Below are 25472 nucleotides of genomic sequence, written 5' to 3' on the forward strand. Positions count from 1 at the left end.
GGGTGATAGTCAGAGAACCACTGCAGAAAGAGAGAAAATGTCCCGACTAGCTCCCCCGCTTTGCCTCACTGGGGTTGGAACTGAAATAATGATAAAATTGTCAAAAAAATTTCTTTGCAAATTCTGACAGCTCAAGTGTATTACTTTTGCTTGAATTAGTGATTTATAATCTTACTATTTTATTAATATTATAGTGGCTCCTTCATTGTGAAATTTGCTCCATTTTCCTGCAAGACCATCCGCAACAAGACTTCTAACACTTCTGTGTTTGGTGACAGGCAGACAATGTGACATCGTTTGTCAGATTTCATTTTGGTAGTTTTTCATGTTTTCCCTATCAGAGTTTACCTACAGTGACTTGCATTGTGCTGTCACTCCTGGGATGCTCTTTTTAAGCATGTTTCCTTTAAAACCAAGTGGCTGATTGAACGCTGTGACCGGAACGTGAGGAAGCAGCACGATGAACGAACCCGTTTTGGCTCATGCGCAGTGGAACCAAAGTCAGAGGCTCATGGGAACAGGAAGTTCAAAATGGCGATGGACGGGATGATGTCCACGTCTTCGGGTCTGTCTTACCACAATGCCGGGGACTTTTACCCTCGAAAGTTCGGCCCGAAGCCGGACGTGGTGCCGTCCGGGGTGACCGAGAGGAAGGTGGGCCCGTTGGATAAACCGGACATGGTGTCGGTGGATGTGATTAACGTCAAGGATTCAGGTTTGTTATGCTAACTGGCTAACGGCTGAACGGTGTCAGCACCACCTGGAGTTTAAGGCCGGAGCAAACGACGCTGCTCTGTGGGGACGGTAATGTTTGTGAGTCCATGCTAACGGAGATGGACGGACTGCTCCGGAACGACTGGGCTTTTATCTGAGCGTTGAATGTCGACAAAATAAAATGAATTTCAGTCTGTTGGTTTTCATCGTTTGGTTTATCTGCTCGAACTTCCTAGACTACAATAAAATCTTAAGCAGTAGAAGATTATTCAGAACAACAGTATAGTCATACAGTGATGTACAATAAGGCAAATATCAAAAGTTTAGGCTGTCATGAATATTCAAATTAATTGAAAAGCTCTGTGCAAGTTCATCACAAGGGTATTGGGTTTGGTTCTGGTCAGGTCAGGGTTCTGAAGGCCAGTTGAGTTCTTCCCCACCAAAACTCCCTGAAGCCCCTGGAGTTCAGCTTGATGTCCTATTTAATACCTCGCTGCTGTTTTGTAGAACATGCTGATTGTGTTGTCTGTTGTCTTCCACAGATGTCCCCTTGCACAGGAAGAAACATGAGCATGATACATATGTTTTGGTGAGAGGCCTCTACTGCATTTCTTGGTTTTGATGGTGGCTTTGTCACCCCGTTTGCTCATGTTGTTGTTATTATTTAAGCTTACATTGCTTTAAAATGAAGCTCCACTGTTTTGTATTTTTTTTTTAAACACTGGCTGGCTGTTTTTTGAAATTGGCTTGTCTCAACGCTGCCAGACACAGGTTTGATTATCCGCTAAGGATGAATGACTTAAAAACCACAAAAACAAAAAAACCCACACACAAAAGATCAGAGTTTTGCAATCCACAGCAGTTCCTAATGTAACTGCAAGTTTCACTTTGGATTTTCAGTCCAGTGATGGTGGCTGAATTGTTACAAGGCTAAATAATCATTGTAATTAATTCTGAATTGCTCATCCTTTCCAAAGTATGCTAGCTCATTGTGTGGCAGTGCTGGTTATAGGATTGTAGCATCTTCCCGAATTCTGATTAATGTCAATAACATTCGTAATGACAATGATGCAAATCAGTAGAAGCAACCTTAATCAATGTATGCCCAATAAATGAGAGAACATTCACAAAAATTACATTATATTCAATCTTCATCAGCAGCAGGTATATATATATTATCAGCCTGAAAACCATTTACTTACCAGGCAAACATGTAGTTGAGATCGGTATTATACACGAACACACCACTTGGTGACACTGTAAGTCTAGTTTTTCTTCTTGAACCACTTGCCTCTCTGACTTTTTATTGATGCTGAAATTACATGACACACGCCCCAACCAACAACTCAACAACTTGCGCTGCCCAGTGCCACATATTTGATGAATCTTTCTCCAAGTTTCTCTTTTGTTCATGTTATTTCATGTCACCCTCCTTGTCAGCTGAAGTTTCAGAAACTGCTCCCACATAATACTTGGTTAATTAGTCTTAATAATTATCATTAATATGCTTGTGTTTTATCTGCAGGGCACCATCCATCCATTCAGGAAGACGCACAGATCAGTTTTGGGGAAACTTGTGCAAGAATTCAGACTTGTTGCCTCAGATAGAAGGGTAAGCGTGTGTTTGTGTATTTTGTCCTGAAATCTATTGTGATGCTTATATCTTTGGTATTTTTGTGCTCTCTCTTCAATCAGCCAAATCTGTGTGGTCTATGTGAGCTGAATACACTGTTGGTTAGTCTGTCTGGAGAATCCTCACTTCACAATCCCATTAGACTCTAAGCTGGTTGGATTCTGTGTCTCACACACAATCAAACTCAAAGACTAACAGTAATCCTGTTTCCCTAGTAGGTCATAGGGATCTAGTGAAACCAGTAGAGATGAAGTTCTCACAGTAAAACACATCAGCCACCAGCTCATTGCGGCTTCACTCTTACTGATTGACCTCTAATCGTCCTCCTGTAGTCTCCCACTCTGTGTATTCTGTGTTTATTTGCAGTCATTGACTGTTAGATGCTTTAACTGTGTGATCTGGTCCCATGCTGACTCTCACTATACCATTACTCGAAAATGTTGGTACCCCACATCTGAACAAACAACTATAAACAGTGCCTGGGTCAGATAATGCCTTTCAGAGAGCACCTTTTATTTTAATGAAAAACAATGAACATCGAGGATTAAACTTCAGCTTAGCTTTCTTTTTTTGACCACCAGAGATCATTAGTTGATCCAACATCCCTTCACTTTCCTTTTCACTGTTTCTGTTGTAAACCAGCCACCCATTTTCACACCTCAAGGCTCTACCATGGCGAGTACACTGTATGGTTCCTTTAAATGAAGGACATGCTGTCAGTACTTCACAAATAATTTTATTTGTAAAAGTGCTGCTGGTGGTAAACCCAGGTCTTCAGATGATCGTTTTACAGCTAACAGGTAGCGAGATTGTCTGTCTTCTAAGTGGCCACACTAGGAAGACACCAGTCGACACTTTTTGTCTTACTTGTAAGACCTGTTGGTCTGCTGGTCTGCAGCCGTCCTCTGGTTAGAAATCACTCATCCTCACATATGAGGATCATTGGTTCTCAAGCAATGCTTTATGTTTATAATGATGATAATGTTTTGAATACCACTATAGGTGCAACTGTCACTGAAGACTGAGATCTGTGAGGGGCATAAATCAATGAAGTCACTCCAAACAACAGTTTGTCCTAATTTCCCACAAAAATCATGTTTAGCTTGTATATTTTTTTCCTAAAAGTAAAGTAGACGGGGAGAAAAGTAATACAGTGAAAACACTGGAGCAATGACAATGAGCATGAAAGGAGCTCAGACATTGTTTTTTGTGTGCATGTGTGTGTCTCAGCATTATTGTGCAGTAATCCACTTTGACCACACACTGGCAGGGGGTTTCACTTCCCCACAGAGCCTAGGATTGGATTACATTGGTGTGATTGGTGTTGTGCACAGCTTAGGGACCAAACATAGTTCAAACCGGTGGAAGCTGAGAAGTGCTTCCTCAGCACCTGGATGCCCTCATGTCTCTTCTTACCCTCTGTGTTGTGAAATGAAAGTGAGGCTTGTCAACATCTGATGTCAACATTTTTTAATTTTTTTTTTTAAGGTTGATGTAGTTGTTCCTGCATAGTTTTGAGATACTAAGGGTAGGTTGTCTTAAATAAATTCCCCCCCACACACTTGATGTCCACATCATCCAAGTTAGATCTTTGATATTGATATTCTAGACATTGGTTGTTCAGTGGTGGGGATGCTCCCTAAGCCTTATTTTTAATGAAACATAATGTGCTGCTGTGCCTCTGAAATTATCTCATCTGTTGATCTGTCATTCTTTTCCTGTAAAATAGGGATACACAAAAATTAAACATTTTGTTGCAGAAATTTGAAACTATTTAAAACTATTCCAAACTGCACAAAAGAAGAAGTTTCATTGTGTACTCTGTTAATATTGGCCCTACTTCTGACCTGAATGATTGCCTCCGTAATTATTTTCCAAATGACTTTGTGTTTTTAGTCTGTAGTTTCAAGTCTCCAATACAATACAATTTCGCATGAGCCAGAAGCTAGAGTATAAACAGCTAACTAACATTATCAAGAGACATGTCCTCATGCATGTTGGACCAGTCCAATCTGAAGTGACACATGTATATGTTTCTCATGACAATTGAAAAGTCAAAACAATCTGGTTAATGAATACTGGGGTCATTAGCACTTGGCTGCTAAGCTACCAGTTTCTCATGCTTGTCCTACAATATTCAAACAGCCCTTCTCAGTGTATAGTCTTTTAAAATCATAGATCAATCAGATGCTCAATGGTTTTAAGAGACTACACTAAATTCCAAATCATTATGCAAATTATATTTTTCTCTGATTCTTCCTAAATAGTCAATGCAAATGATAGTCAGTATAATTTTCAAGTCAACCGTTAGAGTTGGCTACAGCCGACCATTTTTGCAACAAATATAGTTTGATATAGGTTTAGATGCTTTTAGTGCAAAATAACCTCTGGATATTGATATTTGGTGCCTTCTGAAACTTGTCTTATTCCCCTCGTGTGTTTGGGAATCAGTTTGCATGTTTTATTATGATGATGACAATAATGATACATTATTTTTTTTATAGACACCCTAGGACGTATACACATATGTACATACTTTGATCCATACATACACACCCATTTAGTTACAGGCGTACTCTAATACACATTTGATATGTGAGTAAATATAACCTGTAATTTGAGACATCTGGTTCTCCGCTCTTTTTATTTGTTAAAATGGCTCGGAGTCAAAAGGCTGGACACCCTGCACTTAAAAGCTTAGGAAACCAACTGAGATCTAATATTTAGCAAGTCAACATATTGCCATATTAACACTGAGACATTAATGGCCTTTTGCACCATCTGTTGTACAGTAGATGTTTGACACTCAGCTGTTCTCATTTTAACAAATTGTCCTGATTAAACTGGAACATCAGGCCATCAGCAGAGGAAAGACGTGACTTGAGGACAGGACAGTCAGAGGAACAGGCGTCATCTCATTTCAGCTGCGGCAAGCAAGGTTGGAAAACTCTGCTTGCCGTGCTAACAGTCTGTCGCCACTACTGCTGCTGATTCATTATGTAAGTAGGTTTATTTTGAGAGAAGAACATGGCTACCCTGGAGACACAGAGCCCTGATGGCACCAATCTGAGCAGACAAAGAGTGGGAGAGGACGTTTCTTATGCTACCATTGCCACTGGAAGTGAACCTCAGCAGGTTGCGGCAGTGATGTGCAGTTTTCAGAGTGGTTAAAAAATGACCTCAAATCCCTCCTTTTTCTTCAGATGGTCATACAAGTCACAGCTCTGCTCATGATTTTTTATTTTTTTTTTTTTTGCTTTGGCGATGCCGGATGATGTGTAATTTTTGGCAAGGTGCTTCATGATGATGTAATCAGGTCTGACATCAGCAGGAGCTCCTTGTTTGATGTAGTACCTGGTGACTGAGCCTTGTATAGCCACTGTGGCTCTGTCACTCCAATGTCCCGTGCAACTTCAATATGCTGGCACGCTCTGGTGCCACTGGTCAGCTTGGCAATGCTGCTGATGGACAGACGGGGGCAGCAGAGTACCGAGATTCAACATCCAGACAGTCTCCTCCGGGCTGTGTGTGCGAGTCTAAATGGGGGTTGGGAATGTTTTGGGCTCAGCGCTGTCACTCTGTTTGCACACACAGTCACATGCTTGCATGCGTATACACACACATGCGTGCGCACACACACTGTGGATCTTCCATGCCTGTCGTTGGCTAGTGCTGTCACCAGATGCCCCAGCGCTGTCATAACACAGCACACCACAGTAATTGTAGATTTCACAGCACTCGGCGCTCCACACCACGGTATATGACTCCAATGCGAAGTGACAGGCCAGGACACACACAAACACACACATACGCATATTCATTTCCTTGTTCCATCTATTTTTCCTTTCCTCCTGAAACACGCAAACCATTTCTCTCTGTTCAGAGGGTGAGTTTAGATTCAAAGTTTTATTTCATCGTCTTTGAAAATTCTGCTGAATTTCCAACCAGGTGGAGTAAGAGCAGTGCTGAAATTGCTCAGGTACAGACTGCATCAAGTGAAATGATTTCAAATAGCACTCACCAATCACCACGCCTCACCATTAGCAAAAAACTGTTTAGGTTTCCTGAAAAACGCCTTGTTGTACCAAAACCTTTTAGCAAGCTGATCCAACTCCAGAAACTGGAGTTGACACCCAGCCTCCTATCGACGGTCATCATTGGTTTTGATGAACCATGAAAAATTGGGTTTGGTTGCCCTCACATTGACATTATGTCTAATACAGTCCTCCTTTGCCACTCATAAGCAAACAGCAGCCATAGCTAGGAACATCTCACAAAACCAAGTGCTACCGATTGGACTGTGAGCTGCAGTTTTGAAGCCTTCAGTTTGCAGTTTGGCCATTGTCATTTTGGTTTTTGAAACCAGAAGAAACCATATTTGGAGGAGGAGTGAGCGCTGGATCTGATCTGCTCTGTACTCTATCCTGGGCTGCCAGTTCTACGATGAACTGACTCTGACTGTCGCTGACACGTTAGGCTACATGGCCAGGTCTTGCTCAGTCACAGGATTTACCCAAATCCCTGCCAGATCAGGTTGCCCACGGGGCATGAAACTCACTCTTTATCCAGCAACCAGAATCCAGCAGTTCACAACCAATTCATAGAATTGGATTTAGATTATCCAGAATGCATGCCACAGTACGTGGACTGACAGTCAGGGAAACTTTGCGGACCTCCGGAGATTCTTTTCGCTATTTGAGAATAAGAGGGTGGTAGTCATGATCCAGGTTTATTTGGTTATTTCGCCAGGTGAATCCTTTTGCCATGCCTTGCCAATGCCAACTCCTTTTCCCAGAAGGACTGTCCCATTCTTGTGAATGTGAAATATCTGCAACAAATTTGAGGGATTTTCATCATATCTGGTACAAACATTTACTGCCCATGCTCTGAGATCTTCATCTTCCGTGAACCTCACAGTGGCTCCTGCCTGTCAGACCACCATGGGCTTTAGGGCTCTCACCTCTGTAGCATCTATCTTCAAAACACACCTCTGGCCTTTTCCATTTAGTTTTGACCCTAATATAGATGTGCTAATTTATTTGATACAATCACAGTCTTGGTACTACTGGATTTAAGCGCTGCTTTTGATGCAGTAGATCACCACATTTTATTGAATAAACCTGGTGGGCCTCTCTGATACACACTTTATTTCCAAAATTTTTCTTAACAGCTGACTATTCCTTGCTAACCTAAAGACACTATGAACCCAACAATACTAACATACTTTCTGATTTTTAATGGTGGTACTGTTATTGTGAAAATTAAACATTTCAATGTGTTTTTTTTTTTTCCCCCCTTCTCTTCTTTGCTAAATTGTAAATGCAGTACCTACTCTACCTACTCCCAGATGAAGTCAGTGTTGCGCAAAACATAAGTTTAGGAATTGGGAACATCTCACTGTGACATCATAATAAAAGGTGAAGTAATCATTTTAAACCAAATTGTATTCCTCTATCACTTTAAATTTCACTTCATGTAAAATGTTATCATTATTATCAAACCACTTTACCATAATCATTGCAAACTGCAGTGATTTGTGCTTGTGATAGTGAGCCAAAAATATATTAGTCAACTCAAAATGTGGAAATAAATATACTCAGTATTTCTTACACTTTCTCACACTCACAATCCTTGCACTCATTCCTCTGAGCGTGGAGGCATTTCTTTTCAGCAGCATAAGGTCAGGTGTATTCTTTCCTCCACCTTTAGCAGAAGTACTTTGATGGATGACTGGTATTTTATTTTTTATTTTTTAAAGGGCCTGAGCACTCTCAAGTGCACTCTTCCCATTGTATCCCTTGGCGCTATTTGTCTTTCGTTCTTTCAACGGCCTTTTTGGGGACTTTAACATACCCCAAAACTCATGCTATTCAGGCAGCATGTCAGGACTCCATGAAATTTTTATATTTTATTGGTTGCAGAAATGTAAGTCAAAAAAATGGCTCAATGGGGAAATGGCCCTAAAAATGGCTACCTTCTGTTAAGCCTCTCTCAGGATTGACATACATGAATGAAATTTGGTACACATATGTATCATGATGAGTTGCACAAAAAAGTCTCACTCAAACAGGAATTTGGCCATTTTTAGATTTTCAGCTGATTCTGGCTCTAGTAGTAATTTGTATCTGCTTGGTGTGGCGGTGCGATGAGTTTTTGATGCTTTGATGCTTCGCCTGCATGGTTTCCTCCCACCGTCCAAAGACATGTATCTTTGGGTTAATTGGTGACTCTAAATTGTCCGTAGGTCTGAGTGAGTGTGAGTGGTTGTTGGTCTCTGTGTGTTGGCGGTAGAAGATGGATGGATGGATGAATGGATGGATTCCTGGAGGGCGTGGCGTGGTACCAATTTCGATGAGTTGCCATAAGAGAGGAAGTCCTCATAGCACAAGCATACATTTTCCAAGCTGCCACAGATTCACCACACATTATCAGATTCTCACCCTCATCCTGAACGCACCTGTTATTACCGAGTGACAGGCAGAGCACCACCTACTGGACACATGAAGTCGGCATGACTCTTAAATAAAAGAACAACTCCTCTCCACATGAACTCCACATGTACTGAGAATCAACTAAACGCTTTCAAGTTGAAAAGTTATTACATTCATTTTTGTCCACAACATCTGTTTGCTGTAGCAATAGCAGCAGTTTCAATTTGTTGTCATAAAAGAGGAAGTCCATGTAACTCCAGCATACATTGTCCAATCTGCCCCAAATTTTTGCGCCCAAGTTTTAAGATGGGGGCGGGTCAAAGGGCCTCCAAGTTGCACAGGTGTGTAAGGGCCTGCATCTTTTTTGTTTGTTTGTTTGCGGTTATATTGTTGGCAGTGTTAACAACACAAAGCACTTTTTAATTTATTTATTTTTTTATTTAAGAGGCAGATAAAATTACTCTTCTTTCCTTGACTTCCCCCACAAGCACCTCAGTTTCTGTCTCTGCGAAGTTGCGCTTTTTAGTCTCTCTCTCTCTTTCTCTTCAATCAGAACAAAACACTTTGCTTTTAAATCTGGATTTACTTATTTATATTTTGTGTACAGCATTTCAGGGTTTTTGTTGTACGTACACTTTTAGTATGAATCCCATTAATTGCTTCATAAGGTCCTTACTCTGCACTTTAACTCAGGAAGGGGAAATTGTGACCATGTTTCCTGACCAAATTGGGGAGTAAATGAAAACTGACTCTGATTGTTTGCAGTTTTCAAAAGAAGAAATTTCCCACCCTCAGCAGATGAAAAATTTGAAACCCACTGATGACAGATCCTCAATTGGACCAAGATGCAGAGATGGAGACTGTGTGACTGTTAGGTTTTTTTTTTTAATATTATTTTGATTGTTTGTCGTTTTCAGTCGTGGAGGATCCTGCTGTTCGGATCACTCAACCTGCTGTGCACCGGCTGTTTGCTGATGTGGTGCAGCTCCACCAACAGCATGGGTGAGCACACACGCGCACACACACACACACACAGATGTACTGACGGGAACACATGCACAAGAAAGGAAAAAAAACACTGAGATGTGGACACAGACATTAACAAGCGGAGATACCTGTCTACACACAGTAAAATAGATTGACAGATACACACCCTCTTGTATAAACAGGCACAAGTTGAGTGCTTGTGTATGTGCAAGTGTGCTCTGGCCAAAAACACACTCTGTGAACAGGTCTCTTAAGATGTGTTTGTGGTGTCGTCTCACCACAGGATCTCTGACTGATCTTGCTGTGTGTGTGTGTGTGTGTGTGTGTGTGTGTGTGTGCGTGTGCGTGTGCGTGTGCATGTGCGTGCGTGCGTGCGTGTGTGCGTGTGCGCTTCACCACAGTCGAAATATGGAGCTTTAAAGGGCATGTTGAAGAAACAGAGACCACCACAGCAGTTGCTTTTACCCACCGGTGCAACAACATAGAACACATCTGTCATATTGACATACAAGTTTTTTTTCTCCAAATACAATCACGACAGGGCAGCTCTGGGTAGATAACATCAGAAACAGTGTTCAGGTTCAACCACCATGTCTTCTTTGATGCTAAATCATGGAGGGTTCCATATTACTGCAATGAAGATATCAAAGGCTTCAGTCCCCAGAGAAATGCTCACTGTCTGTATTCAGACTCTGAGCCTTTAAACTAGTTGCCTGGACTTCTGGGACTTTGTATTACTACAACAAAATAGTCACAATTCACACCCAGGCTCCAAAGCCCTGCCCACCTTAACCCTGAGTGTTCACCTGAAATATGAAATTTATTGACTCACTTCAAAAACATTCAGGCAATTAGAAGAGGATCAGATAAAATTCTGTGGCTGAAAAAAATCTGTATTGGACTTTTATTAGGTATCAGTACGCTTTGTATCTTGAACTACCAGTGGATGATTTGAATTTGACAATGTGACTGGAACCTAATTGGACTCACTGGGGCCTGTGGGGGAGCAATGCATACAGAAGAAGGCAGAGGCCATCTTCATAACATCCTAGTCGATCAGGAAACCACAGCAGTGGACAATAAATCGGAAAACTTAAAAGATAAGCTACCAGTCAGCCAAAGTTTCTGAGTAATTTACTCATTTTATTTTTATGGACTGCATTGCTCATTGTCTTCATGGAGAGTGTTTGTGTCCAAGTGCTGCAGTTAAACATTTCTTTCATTTGCTGGAAACAAGTAGTTACATTTGAATATATGCACGAATTATTGGGTGTCACTGGCTCCCATAAATATCAGTGTTGGTCTTCAGTGTGTGTGTGCGTTTTCTCGTGGGCTGTGGAAGTAGAGAGGCACTTAAAACCATTTCTCTGCCTCAGCTCAGCTGTCCACTGGCTTTGCTCTGGATGCTGTGACAAGCTTATATTTTGGACGCTAAAATACACGCACACCCACTCAAACAAACACATCCCAACAAGCATCTATCAAGACTCTCACAAAGGGAGTAGCGCTCTCAGGTATGCAGGTTTAAAGTTAAATGGGAAGAAAGTCTTATTATTAAATTAATGACGTTTTAGTTACATGCTGTGTCAGGTCTGCTTCAGGTTGTGTTTAAGGTCAGTTGAGCAGGTTTTTTCTGTATGCTAAAGCAGGAACATGTAAACATGCTCATATTACAGTGATGTTAGGTTATTTATTTTAGTGTTTTTCATGAACACAGTGGTAAGAGTCTGGCACACAGCTGTGCAGTGTTCATGGTCAGTGCAGCCCTTGTTACCACCAACTTTAAATCCTCTTAAGGAACCCATTACTCAGGAAAAAAGCTGCAATGAAAGGAACAACATGCAACCTTACCCCCACTCACCCACTCTGCCTGAAAATACTGCGGACGAACACACACACAAACACAAACAGATACATACACACAAAAAAACGCCAACACATTGGTGGCGTCGGGTGTCGTGCAGACAGGAAACGGAGGACAGAGGTATTGAGTGCAGGGGGGAAGGTGACACCGCCATCAATACTGGGCCCCTGATGAGAACAGCAGGAGCAGACACTGGTCCAGTCTCAGTTCTGTCAGTCAGTTCCCTCTCCATGTCTGAAGTCTCCTCTGCTGACAGTATCAGGGAAAACACTGCTCATACAATCACAATGGAAGAAACAGATTCAACTGGTGCCACCTTTACCCTCAGTCAGGATTACTTTACTACTACAATTACACACAATGACAATCTGAACACAGTCACTTAGTTCACTCATGAACTTCAGCATTTCATGATGTTTAAGGTCTAAATACAATCAGCAGAAGACAGCAGTTAATCTTGGGCTATAAACAACACTGGGATCAACCCTAACGCCCACTAAGCTTCAGCTTATTGTTTGATTGAGCTTGGATCTTGCCTGTAAAAGCCTTTCCAACATAGCTGGGCTGTGAAGGTGAACTGATGTAGACAGTTTTCACGTTGAACCTGCTGACCTTGAAAATCCCTTGAAAACATTTATAACATCTTTTAATTACAGTTTAACTGGCCAATAATATCAATATGTCAATAAATCAGTCGGCTCTAGTTCAATAGAAGAAAAGAACTAATGAAGTTGTTGATGCGTTTAATGGCTCTTAGGTGCTGCTGACTCACAACGTTGCTCCTTCATTGACAAGTAAAAGCTGTTAATGTCAATGTGAACAAAACATACAAATAGATAAAATTTAGGATAGAAGTTCTGCGCTCTATAGCTAAGGTGCTCCTGCCTCTTAAATGTTTATCAGTGTTGGCCGGCGGCAATGAAAGATTAAATGCGTGTTACATCTTTTTCTACTGATTTTAAGATAACTTATTGCTTATCAAGTGTTTAAGCCCAATGTCTACAGCTGTTTCTGCATTTGTTTTTTTTTTTTTGTTTGTTTCTTTTGTTTTGCCCCACCCACCTCCATTCCAGGGCAACTTGGTCAGTTGGATTGTTTGGTACACATTTGATACACATTTGGTACACATTTACCAAACATTGTTTGGTAAATGTGTACATCCAATGCATTGAGTGCCTTTCCGCCTTTAGTTTGAATGAAGCATGACCCAGATAGTCTGACACACACACACACGTACACAAATATCCTTCTGACCCCCTTTCAAGTCCAATACTATGTTCTAGAGTAACTGCCACACTAATGTAGACATAGCCTCATATGTACGTACTGTACATTCCTGAACTCTGCTGCACCAGGAACACATGCATGGGAGCGCACACAGACGCTGCTGTGGCCCCATTAGCTCATGACTCACAGTTCAACACACACCATGGCATACATTCACAATCACACACACCCACTGCAATATGGGCCCAAGTTCTCCCCTTGGCTTTCAGTCTGTTTGCAAACACACACACACATACACACAGTAGTATAGAGTTCATAAGTTTGGTCAGGCGGTTAACTCTTGGTCAGCCTATAAAGCAGCAGAAAGATATAATCAGATTGTAGCTAATCCAGACCCAATGTTCCTCTTCTTATTTCCTGTGTGTGCACACACACAGGGCTTAAAGTATTGCAGCACCAAGATGGATCTCCTGCGAGTGCCGCCGGACTTCAATATAAAAAAAAAAACTACTTGTTGCAGGATATTGTCAGGTTCGAGCAGTCAGTCGAATTCGCCTACAAATGGGATGAGAGTAACGCAGCTTTCCCTCTCAACCAAACGAAGAACGCTAGCCAATCAGAAGTAGCGTGGGGGTGGGTTTTGGAAAGCTTCGCTGAGGTCCAGCAGCAGGTGATGCTACTTGGGAAAAATTAGCTCTGAGTTGCCAAACTCGGAAATTACTGCTTCCAAAATAAGCATAACCACAGCCCAGCCCAACACTGGTGCTGACGGGGACAGGGGAAGCAACACCCTACACCAGCTAGCTCCCCCATTCCAACATGGGTCTAGGTGCGTGTTGTGTGCCCCCGAGGCAGTGGCCCAGCCCAGTCCCTCCCTCCTGATCCGCCCATTCAGTGAGAACGGCCCGGGCCAACGCCACCACCCCCACTGTGGGCGAACCCTGCGAGAGACCAACACTATTGTTAACCTGGACAAACTGATGTCTATCTGATAAGTAGGATTTGAACCACCTTAGTGCAGTTCCTTTAATTCCAATTTCATGTTCCAGTCTCTGTAGTAAAATATTATGATCTATAGTGTCGAATACAGCACTAAGATCTAGAAGGAGAAGTATGGAGGCTGATCCATTGTCTGAGGCCATTAGAATGTCATTTTAATGTCGCTTTAACTAGCGCTGTGTCTGTGCTATGATTTGCTCTAAATCCTGATTAAAACTGTTCAAGCAGACTGTTCCCATCCAGGTGGTCATATGAATGGTTTGCTCCTGCTTTTTCAATGATTTTAGAAATGAATGGAAGATTCTATATGGGTCTATAGTTTGCCAAAACATCTGGATCAAGATTAGGCTTTTTAAGCTGGGGTTTGATGACCGCAGTCTTAAGAGTCTGAAGTACATAACCCAAAGATAAAGTCAGATTAATCAGATATAAGATGGACGGCTTAATTAAGTATAAAATATCTTTAAAGTATAGTTTGTACTGGGTCTAATAGACAGGTTGATGACCTGGATGATGAAACTATAGAAGCTCTGAGAGATTCAGAGGTGAGAATGACTCCAGATGTAAAAGAGGCGTTGCTGTATTCAGTAGCAGATTATTGTCTAATGTAGGTAAGAGCTTATGGATTCTTTCTCTGATTGTGAGAATTTTATCTGTCCATAAAATCATCACTGCTGAGGGGATCACTGGTTCCGTTTTTCACTTGTGCTGTGTCCGCGCACATTCCAAGTGACAAACCGTAATTTGTTCATATCTAGACTAATCTACTGAGTGTAAGTTGTGGTGAGTGGGTAGGTGAGTTAGGTGTGTGTGCATGTGTGTTTACGTGTGGCGGTGCTGGAGAGAAACTGCATATTTGCATTTTATATAATTGCAATGCGAACCATATAAACATCACATTCATAAATACAACTGGGTGACATAAATACATATTTTCGTTTGTGAGAACGGCATGTTTTACTGCGTGTGATATGCGTTTGTATATTTTTACATCATTAACACTGGCGTGAAAGAAAGAATGAATGAGAGAAATTGATGTTACTTTTGTTACCTTAACCATACTCGGGTGAATCCGGTCAGTCCGGTGAACGTCAGGTGGAGAGAAGAGACATGCTTTAATATAGCCGAGGGGTGATCTCCGGATTCCCGGAACAGCTGGCTGTTGACATATAGCTTGTCCACAGCGATGACAGCATGGGATCCTCCGTCGATGAAGTTTCTCCTGACAGGGAATAGGCGTTTGCAGCACCCCAGTATCCTCTTTGGGAATTGATCGTTCATGCTGAAGTCCCTTCCTCTCAGCTCCCTGCCCTGGTTCTTCACCAGCTCCTTCTGCTTGAAGTGTTCACACTGCAAAAATGGGTCTGGGGTGCCTGCTGTCCAGTCTCTTCCCTCCAAGGCGATGCACCCAGTGGAAGGTGGTGTTCTTCACAGTCTCAGCTGGAAGTTTCAGTTGTTTCTGGAGGAGGTTTATGATGGACATCTCAGGGTCTTCCTCCGCCTGCTCTGGTATGCTGGAAAATAACAGGTTGTCCCGCATGCTCTGAGCCTGGATGTCAAGGCCTCTTTCATCTGCTAGTTCTCCAGCGTGTTCATCGACCCCTCAGTAAGCGATTTAATGGAGGCTTTAAGGACTTGGTTATCAGCGGCCAGTGAAGCTACCTTTTGCTGGTTGAATTCCAGAGACCCACGGAGAGCCTGGAACTTTACATGGAGGTTTTCCACTAGGGCGAGTCTGGCATCAAAGGTTCTTAGTTTCCTCTTGATTGATTCCAAGATGTCCCCGATGGCTGTATTATAACTTTTTTTGCAAGTGAATGGATCCAAGTTGTGTTCCACCATAAACCAGCTGACTCTGACTGCCCGGTCTTCAAGCCGCCTCTCGTCTTAAAGCCTAATTTTTTCTGTTCGGCAGCTTCTAAAATTGTAGATCAGGGTTCTTTACTGTGCTAGTAGATCACCCTACCACACAGCAGATTTTGGGCATTTGTTTGTGTTTGCTGGCACAAGGACAGTGGCACAGAGACATTATGGACATATGTCACTGTGGAGGAAAGACATGATGACGAAAATTCTGTAAATGGTGTTTGTGTCCCATCTTCCACTTCTTTCAGTTCTGATTTGGTCTCCATAAACAGCTAGATGTTTCACCTCCCTCCTCTCCTGGTCTGTCACCTTATCTGCTTGGTATTGTTCAGATGCAAAAGGATTTTAACAGCTATTGGTGCAGTGCCGCTTAGTCACTGTGCTGCCACTTCTGGCATTCCTGCATTTGAATCTACTGTATTTTGATAGACTGTCCTATATTACACTCTACTGTTGTTGACTCAACTGAACATAGCTGCTGTGTGTGCTCATAACTACCAGGTTGTGTGTCTGTGTGTGTGTGTCTAAGTGCTGTTTAGGCAGAGTTGTTGTTGCACTGTTGCTGAAACACAAGCTGATGATGATTCTACAGAAGATTGTGTGTGTATCTCTGTGTCTGTGTGTGTGCGCTTGTGCGCTGCAGTCAGGATGGTCATCCCGTATCAAATTGTGCAGTGAACAACTGGATCGGCTTTCAGCATTTCGCAAAGGAAAGATGTCAGCTTTTGGTCTCATTGGGCTGAAAACACATGTGAACACGTGTGCGCATGGACAGACACAGCAGCCATTTTTCTCTCCTCTGACACACACAGCCCACCTCTCTGTCAGTTAAACCTATATCTTCCCCCTCTTTCTTATTCTCTCTTACATGCGCCCCTCAGCTCATCCCTCTCCTTATCAACTGAACCAGTGTGAGGAAAGTATGTGGGTGTGTTGTTGTTGAAGTTGTGCATTGATGTGTGAAAGGTAGAAGATAAAATAATTATTTCTACAAATGTAAACCATCTGGACACTGATACTTTGGGGGGAAAAAGATAGGGGGATGATGGATAGTCTCTTGACTATGTTGTCATGTTTTCCTTCAGCATAGGGTTCATGTACATATCCACGAGTTTGTTTGTTTCTCATCCACACACATTTAGAATGAAACCATTGTTGTGAGGACAATTTCTCTGATCTCACAATTTAACAAGGCTGAGGCTTGTTTCAAGGTTGAGGTTCATGGTTGGGTGCATTATTGGTATTAGTTAAAGATGTGGTAATCCGTTTTGTCAATAACTGCCCTCAGAACTACAGAGAAGCCAATTTCTGTTATTGTATGTGTGCGCATTTGTTTGTTTGTTTGTTCGCGCATGCGAGTGTGTGTTTGAGTGAGTGTATTTATGTCTCCAGGGTCTTGGTGTTCCTGTGTGTCAGAACACAGCTGGTGAAGCGGTCTGTCCCATAGGGCCTTTGGTACAGCCAACACACACTCACAGTAACACTATGTGTGTCTGTGTGTGTGAGATCAGCTCCACTTACTCCCCAGACAGCCACCACATCTGCTTTGCGCTGTGCGACCTAATCACCTAAGCACACTGATGATTTCTTTTTGAGCTTGTGTTTTAAGGGACATTTCACTGTGAAACCCTGAGAAAAATTCTCAGCAGTGACTCATTTTTTCTAGTTTATTTCAGGTTTATCATGAAAACACTTACTTGAAGAAACAGCTAGTGTCCGACCAAGACTTCAGCAGCCAAAAATATTAAATGATATAAAATAACTGCATATTAAGAAGTTTTAGATACAGAGACTAAAAAATGTTTAATGTGTTCCTTTAAAAACTGATTTTTAGAGCTATTACATAATAATTGTAATCGATGAAATGTAGTTACTTTAGCCATGATTGAATGCAGTATATATTATTGGTTGGATTTATATTTTTCAGTATTGTTGATTGTGACCAAACATCAATCTCAAGGGCTGAACACAAAGGAGCTAAACCCTGCACGTCCATTACAGAGCACTAGTCTGTATCCAGGAGTTAATCACTCTCATTCTCATCTTACAACAGAAATTAACATGTTTATAGCTTGGAGCAACCACAGCTCCATGCAGCCCTCCTCTTTGTTCTGTTTTTGGATAAGCTGAGGGTTGAGGTGCAGAGTCAGGCATTTCCACTGTGTCTTTAGAAACCCCAGGGGGACATCACAGAGGATGGCACAATGTGAATTCAAACTGAGCTTCAACCTTTAGTCTGAAATTTTAACACAAGTATATTCTGCTAAATAAGAAGGGAGCTGAGCAGGGTTAACACGACAGCGCTTTATTATGACTTTTGGACAAGAGTAGTTTTTTCTCAGCAGATGATGTTACATTGATAATCATCAGCAGAAGGGTGGGGGTCATCAGTTTGCAGGGTCAGGGCATAAGGGGCATCAAGATATGGGTGAGCAGGGGTGCGTTTGGTTTAACATATCATTGCCAGCTGCTGCTCAAATCCCATATGGAGCTTGGGTCCAGTTTCATATCAACAGAAGCTACTTGTCATATCTTGGGAAGAGAAGCTGCGTGAGTATGTATTAACCATTAGCATACATGGTTTTGTGCATACTTCCTCTTCAACTGGACTGTGGTCCTGGGCAGTTACTTGAGTATATTTTTGTGGTTGTATGGGTGTTTACTTTATGTTGGCATTTTAATATTTATGAACAGTGTTGTGATTGCATTTAGTGTACATGTCCTGAGAGTATTTGTGTGTGTGCGGCATGCATGCTTGTGTGTGTGTGTGTGTGTGTGTCTGTCTCTGTCTGTGTCTGCCCTCAGGTCCAGTTTCATATTTCTACCTCTTGATAGTCAGCAGTGTCAGCAATTGGCAGCATTCCTAGTCTCCTTTTCATCTTCTTCCTCCTCCTCTTACATCACTCCCATCTCACTGTGTCTGTCCCTTCTCACCTTCGTGTCTTGTCCCCTGCCACCCCGCCCTCCACAGGGATTTGACTTACCGTGGCAGTTGAAATGTTCGATAAAGGCTTTTAGTTTACATCTACAGCACAAGAGTTGAGCTGACACCATGACCCATAATGTGTGTGTATGAGTGTGCGTGCGTTCTATGTCTCAGATTACGTTTTACTGGAACCAATGACACTAAGCTGCTATTTGCTGTGGTTTGCACATCCAGCTCCTGATTCTGTGTGTTGCCAGAAAATATACAAAATCTTAAAATCAACAATATGATGATGCTTCTGCAGGATAACATGAAAATGAGGTTTAATCATAATCTGAAAACATTTCTTTTTTTTTTCTTTTAAATGATATAGTCCAGTAAACTTGGAATAAAAATTTATTTATTTTTTTTGATGGTGTCATGGTGTTATTAAAGACAGATATTGTAATGAATGCAGATGTTAGGGGCCTTGCCATTTGAAGACTGAAGAGGGCTCTGGCATCTGTGTCGCAGTGTGTATGTGTGTGTCCACTTCATCCTGTACAAACGCTGTGTGCTTTTTGTTTTCATGGATTTGGGATTTATGATTCAAAAAGTAGTTGACCTCCCCAGTGCTATCAAACCAGCTATTGGCGATTGATGTAAAACACACTTCATGTCACCATGAACAAATGAACAATAGCATTTACATTCTGATAGAATGCAAGACAGATTTATCCATTCCTGAAAGATTTACAGACCTTCAAGGAAACTTCATCTATATGTAAAAGTTTAACACTGAGTTTCTTTTACTTAAATGCGTATGTGTGTGTGTTTGGGCTGCTCCACTGCAGACAGCATTAAATATTCATCCTTCTGCTCATATTTCTCCTTTCTCATCTGTCTATCTCTTCCTCTCCTTGTGTCCTTCCTTCCTTCCTCATTGTGCACATACGTTCATTCAAAGGAAATTAAAAGGAGGAAGAAGAAAAGGGGAAAAAATTAAGCTAAAGAAGACCATTTGTTAGAAAAGAAAAAATGCTCTGGTCTCTTCCGCAATATCTCTTATTTACACCCCCTCTCCTCTCCTCTCCTCCCTTCTCCCTAATCTTCTCTTCCTCCTCTATCGATCACTTCTGAAAACAAACACAAGGATTTGAATCCCTCGTTCTGTTCTGGGTATTGAGTTCAGGCCCAATGGGGCAGCTCTCTCTCTCTCTCTCTCTCTCTCTCTCTCTCTCTCTCTCTCTGTGTGTGTTTTTCTAGTTCTGTTTAATGTGCATGTCATATATACTTGACTGTGTGTCTCATCCTCACATCTTTTGGGTGTCAGTGCAAGCAGGACATTTAGAAAAGAATTGAACCTGTGTGCGCGGTTGCCTGCGTGCACTTGCATGATGTGCTTGGGTGTGTGTTTGTATTGTTATTGCGGTCCATATGTAAATTTATCTGGGCATAGCAAGGGGAAATTTCAGCCCAGTTATTGATCTTGCCCTGGCCTGTTTCAGGGTCGCTGTGATGTCAACGTTTGTATTATTATTGCTTTTATTGTCTTCTGCTTTTAATTCAACACAACAAGACGACATCAACCCTCATCGATCCCTGTGGAGAGATGAGCCACTGCATATAAAAATAACAGGATGCAGCAAAAGAAAAATGAAAAAGAGAACTATATCAGGAGGCTTCATGAATATGTTTGGGGTTTTTTTTCCTACATTTCACCATGCTGCTTTGAAAACAAGTCAGTTCAATAGCGTGTCACCTTAAAACAAATCTAAACCGCTCTTTTTATTACAGCAGAGTTCTTTTAATTTGATATCGTAATGACAAATTTCACATAATCGAAAGAAACTACAGGATTGCTCAACCAACCATGTGAATGATTAAAATGAACTTAAAGATCTGGCAGACATCACATAAATTGATTGGAAATTGTGGTCCCTATATGTGTCATTTCATTTTGTACCATTCTTTCCATCTGAACTTCTGCTCTCATTAATGCTAAGTCCCCCGTCCTGCTGGTTTCAGAGAGTTCCGCAAGTCAGTTTCCAACATGCTGTACAGCTTAGCATCTTAACCGCACACAGCTCTGGGGAGATGGCATGCAGACACATGATGAATCTGTTTGGTCAAGGAGTCTGCAGCGACCAAAGCACCAGCATTTTTTGAACCTTTGAAAGCTTAATGGTGCAGACATCAGTGAGTTTATGTTAATGTTCGTTATCGCCTTATGGAAACCTGCCAATGCTGTAAATAACAAAAGGATGCATGTTTTGGGCATCAGGCGCAATAAGGAGGTTTGTATAGTTTTTGACTTTAACCTTTTTCTACGAATACTAGCTTGGAGACACAGCAAAAGATCTAATAAAAGCAAATTTCTATTTTAACTGCATGACAAGTTTATATTCGTGTTCACACGGAGACCACAAACAGCTACAAACACAAACTGTTTAAACTGTACTGTATCACCCCCAGGTAGGTGTTCTTGTGACCGTGTTGGAGCCTCCATCAGTCTAGCTGCTGTGTTTCAGGTCCTAGAGCATTATGCTGGACAGATCACAGATCTGTTGACACTGCCTGCGCTTTTAAAGGTGTCACAGAAGAGAGAGAGGACAAAAATTAGCATATTCCCCTGGGGTTCAATGCGTGCATCTACTGCTGAGACATTTGACATTGACATTGGGTCTGAATGCTGATTGCAGCCTTATCCAGCACCAGTTAACACCTAGTGTTAGTGGTTCCAGTGAAATAAGGGCTTCAGCTCTAATGATGCCAAGGATTAAGAGGCTGCTCGGCCATATTTCCTGTTGATGGATGTCATAGTTGGTAGGCCCAATGTATGCTAAGATGTCTGCTGTGACTATTCAAGTGATGTTGCTGTGAGAATAAATTCTCACTCTCACTCTTGCTGTGGTTTCCAGGGTAAAATCTGTGTTGCATTTCAATGTAATATTGAGATGAGTTTTTCACTCTTGACTTTGTTCAAATTGAGTTTTATTTTTTTCTTTCAAAATGTGGCTGATTTGATTTTTTTTTTTTTTTTTTTTAAGTTTTTGGTTTCCTCTCCTTAGTTTGTTCTTCTTTCAGCAGTGTTGCCTCTGCCTTGGCCTTACCCGTTCACTTTCCCTCTATCGGGCAGTCTGTCTACATGTCCATCATCCTGTCTATCTGCCTTCTACCCTTTCTCTCTGTCTTGTCCTCCTGCCTCGATCTCTCAGTCAATCCATCTGTCCTCCTCTTAGCCCCTGTCTCCCTCGCTTGCCTGCTGTCGCTTTGTCACTGGGTCTCAGTCCTTCTGTCTGTCTCTCTTTCTATCTTTCTGCTCATCTGTCTTTGTGGCTCTTTGCCGTGGGCCTCTCTGTCAGGATTAAATGGCTTCAGGTTGGGCAACATGGACACCGGTGGTGGGGAAACAAAATGTTCCTCCCAGCACAGAGCCCCACTAATCTGCTCTCCTCATCCCCCAAGGCAGAGCCTGATTACAGAAAGCTAGTTGGAAGGCATAAGGGCAGACAGACAGGGCGACAGAGAGGCAGGTTGGTAATGAGCGTTTAAGCCAGGCCAGTTGGAATCTCTCACTAACTGGCTAGTTTACTGACTGATTAGTTTATTGGCTTATTGGCTGGCAGATTAATTGGCCTACTAACCTGCAAACAGACCATTCAGTTTACCTGGTTGCTGCCAGCCTAGTGTCTGTCTAGGTGATTTATTCAGTAGAAAACAAACCTGGTCAGTCACTTTAGAGTAACCGCTGAGTCCTAACTAAGGTCCTGATCAGATCTGTTGTATTCAGACGTCTCCAGGTTGTGTGTCAAGCTTCATTCAAGAGGACCTCCATGTGGTCTTTGATGATAAACCAGGTTTAGCTTCTGGATGAATACAGTGAATGTATCAAAAGTTTCAGTCTGCAGAGAAATGCTCACAGCCTGTATTCTGAAAACTGAGCCTTAAAACCATCTGTCAGGACTTCTGAAGCTTTCTGATGTCACAACAAAACAGTCACTGCCCTTAGCCTCCCTCCCAAGGCCTGCCCATCTGGACCCTGATGTTTATCTGAAATGTGCTACTATTTTATTTCATTCATTAAACAGCCAGCGAAAATAAGAAGAGAGGAAGTGACATGTTGTTAGTAGAGCTCCAAATAGTAGCGTGGGACAGTGTAAAGTTGGCACTTGACACTTTTTCCATTCCTGGGGGCCCCCGGGCTGCTGGAGCCAATCCCAGCTCGCTCTGGATGAAGGTGGCATACACCTTGGCCAGGTTGCCAGCCTATCACAGGGCCAACACACAGACAGAGACACATGACCACTCACATTGACACTCAGACCTACAGACAATTTAGAGTCACCAATCAACCTAACCATGATGTCTTTGGACGGTGGGAGGAAACCCACGCGGACACAAGGAGAACATGCAAACTCCGCACAGAAAGGCCCCAGGCTGGGAACCAAACCCACAACCTTCTTACTGAGGGACAACAGCGCGGACCACTATGCTGCCATGTGACCCCCACTGAGATGATGAAAACCACAAATAAATCTGCTTTTGCATCTCAGTCTTCAGATAAGAACACTGGAGAAGAGAAAATTGACCTTTAAACTCAATGGCTTTATGTACTTTGTGGCTGAATCAAGTTGCAAATATAAACAATTATACAAGTAAACAATAATATTAACACAGTGGTTGTTAACCATTACCACTGAAATAAGCCATTTACTGATGAAATAATAGACCAGGTTTTTGAGATGAAACATCTCAACACTAAACACTTGTATTCATGATGGTCTGTGTATTTTTTCTTGTCATTGCAGCCTTAACTGCCTACACGTACCTCACCATCTTTGACCTCTTCAGGTGAGTAAGGTCTCCTCTACATGTTATCACCCATCCTCTTTGTTCACAAAATTATCTCTACATCAACAGAATCTCTTTTTAATAAACAGCCTAAAGTGAATTTTATCGAAATCCATACTGTCCTTTAAATATTTTATTTATATATGTTTTATCAGTGTTTTTAATAAATTGTAGCTGACACCATCTTTACACATTTCCATTAGAAATGAAAATATGAGTTTGCTTATTATTCAGGAGCAACAATTGAATTGAAAACAGTTGAATATTGTGAGGACTTCCTGCTTTATCTTTAAGTTAAAGTAAACTGCATCTCTCCGGGGTTTAAATTGTTTGATTATTTTCAGATTATGCAGTGTTTTACAGACCAATGATTCATTTCATTAATTGAAAATAATTCCTGATTATCTTTGCTTCATGTGCATTGTTTATTTAGAGCAGAGGTGTCCAACTCCGGTCCTGGAGGGCTGCTGTCCTGCATGTTTTAGATGTTTCCTGCTGTACCGGAGTTGGACACCTCTGATTTAGAGTGTGAGGAAGAAGGAATCAGATGAGTCTGGGTTTTATTTTTTGATGGAAGATATCCATTCGTGAAAAACAAATTTTACGGTTTTAACAACAAAAGATACATCAAACAAAAACTGAACTTCAGCTGACCCCTCTGTTGTGTATAATTCTATTGTCTTTCACTGACTCCCTTCCCCTGTCTATCCTCACTGTCTGTCTTTTTCTGTTTCCCACCCCTCCATCAATCACCTTATTTTCTCTTTCCATGCCATCACCCTGCCTTCCTCACCGCTCTCCTCCTGATGGGCTGCAGTTTGATCACCTGTCTCATCAGCTCCTGGGTCACCATGAAGAAACCCAGTCAGCTCTACTCGTTTGGGTGAGGTCATGACTTGCATACCGTTCACTGCACTGGGAGTTTAACAACTGATGACAAAATGCGAAGGACATATTTAGTGCTGAGCTGTGCAACAGGTTTAAATTTGGATGAAAGCTTATGTGTTGTTGTAACAATTTAACAAATGTCAGGCATAGGATGGCCATAGACACAACTCAATGCAGTTTATGAAAACCCATGCAAACAGACAAAACACAAGCCAGAAGCATTTCCAGGGGGCAGTGTTTCTCACAAAATTAGATTGCATTCAGTTGATCATATATCGTGACTAACCAGTGCTGCTGCACCCTGAAGGACAAAAAGTTCATCCATGTGCTTTAGATGTCAAAAACTAACACCAATCAAATGCCTGACATATTCTATGTATGGGAACTGTGTAAGTCTAAAGTCTAAGTCTAAAGCTCATAGAAAAACTTGTTGGGAGTGTAAGACTCACCTATAAGTGTTCAGAGCCTAATGATTGAAAGCAGGAGGAAACTACTTTACGTTAAGTAAGTTTCACAGTAAAGAAGCTCTGCTGATATTTGACAACTTTTTACAACTGGAAAAAACATTGATGATAAAGAATTCAACTTAAATTAATTTGAATGTCCCATATTGCAGGTTCATACAGTCTATAGGTAGACCTCCATGTGGTCTTTGATTATAGATCTGGTCTTGATTCTATATTAATCCAGTGAAAGTATCAGATAAATGCTCACTGTCTGTATTCAGAAACTGAGCATTAAAACCAGCTGTTGGGATTACTGGGACGTGATGTTACAGCAAAACAATCACTACCCTTGGCTATGCCTCAAGCCCTGCCCATCTGGACCCACCATCCAACCTTGCAGGATTTGGTTTCTCTGAGTGTTTAACTGACATTGGCTAGTTTCTGTTGGCTCAGTTCCCTTGATCACAGTCGGTTGATCAGAAGAAAGGATCACAGTAGCCCACAGGAAAACTTGCATATGCTAATGTAAAACCTGGTACGTGTATGTGCACACACACAGGCATTATGGGAGCCAAGTAAAGCTGAAAAGCTGATTACCATTTGACCACCTCTCTCCCACACTTAAATATCAGATGTCAGACTGTGTGAGGTATTTCAT

General features: G+C 41.8%; 1 protein-coding gene across 1 annotated transcript in view; it reads left to right on the forward strand.

Annotated features, from left to right (window-relative positions):
• The first annotated feature begins 531 nt into the window (after positions 1-531).
• The window catches only part of slc30a6 (solute carrier family 30 member 6), a 47454-nt gene continuing 22513 nt past the window's right edge, over positions 532-25472 (forward strand). Inside the window, exons 1-6 of the mRNA XM_029521238.1 lie at positions 532-715; positions 1257-1303; positions 2240-2326; positions 9696-9780; positions 23438-23480; positions 24298-24363. Of these exons, the coding sequence (XP_029377098.1) occupies positions 532-715; positions 1257-1303; positions 2240-2326; positions 9696-9780; positions 23438-23480; positions 24298-24363 (512 nt within the window). The remainder of the gene's footprint in view (positions 716-1256; positions 1304-2239; positions 2327-9695; positions 9781-23437; positions 23481-24297; positions 24364-25472) is intronic.

The sequence above is a fragment of the Echeneis naucrates genome, chromosome 15 (genome assembly GCF_900963305.1).
Source record: "Echeneis naucrates chromosome 15, fEcheNa1.1, whole genome shotgun sequence".
Classification (NCBI taxonomy): domain Eukaryota; kingdom Metazoa; phylum Chordata; class Actinopteri; order Carangiformes; family Echeneidae; genus Echeneis; species Echeneis naucrates.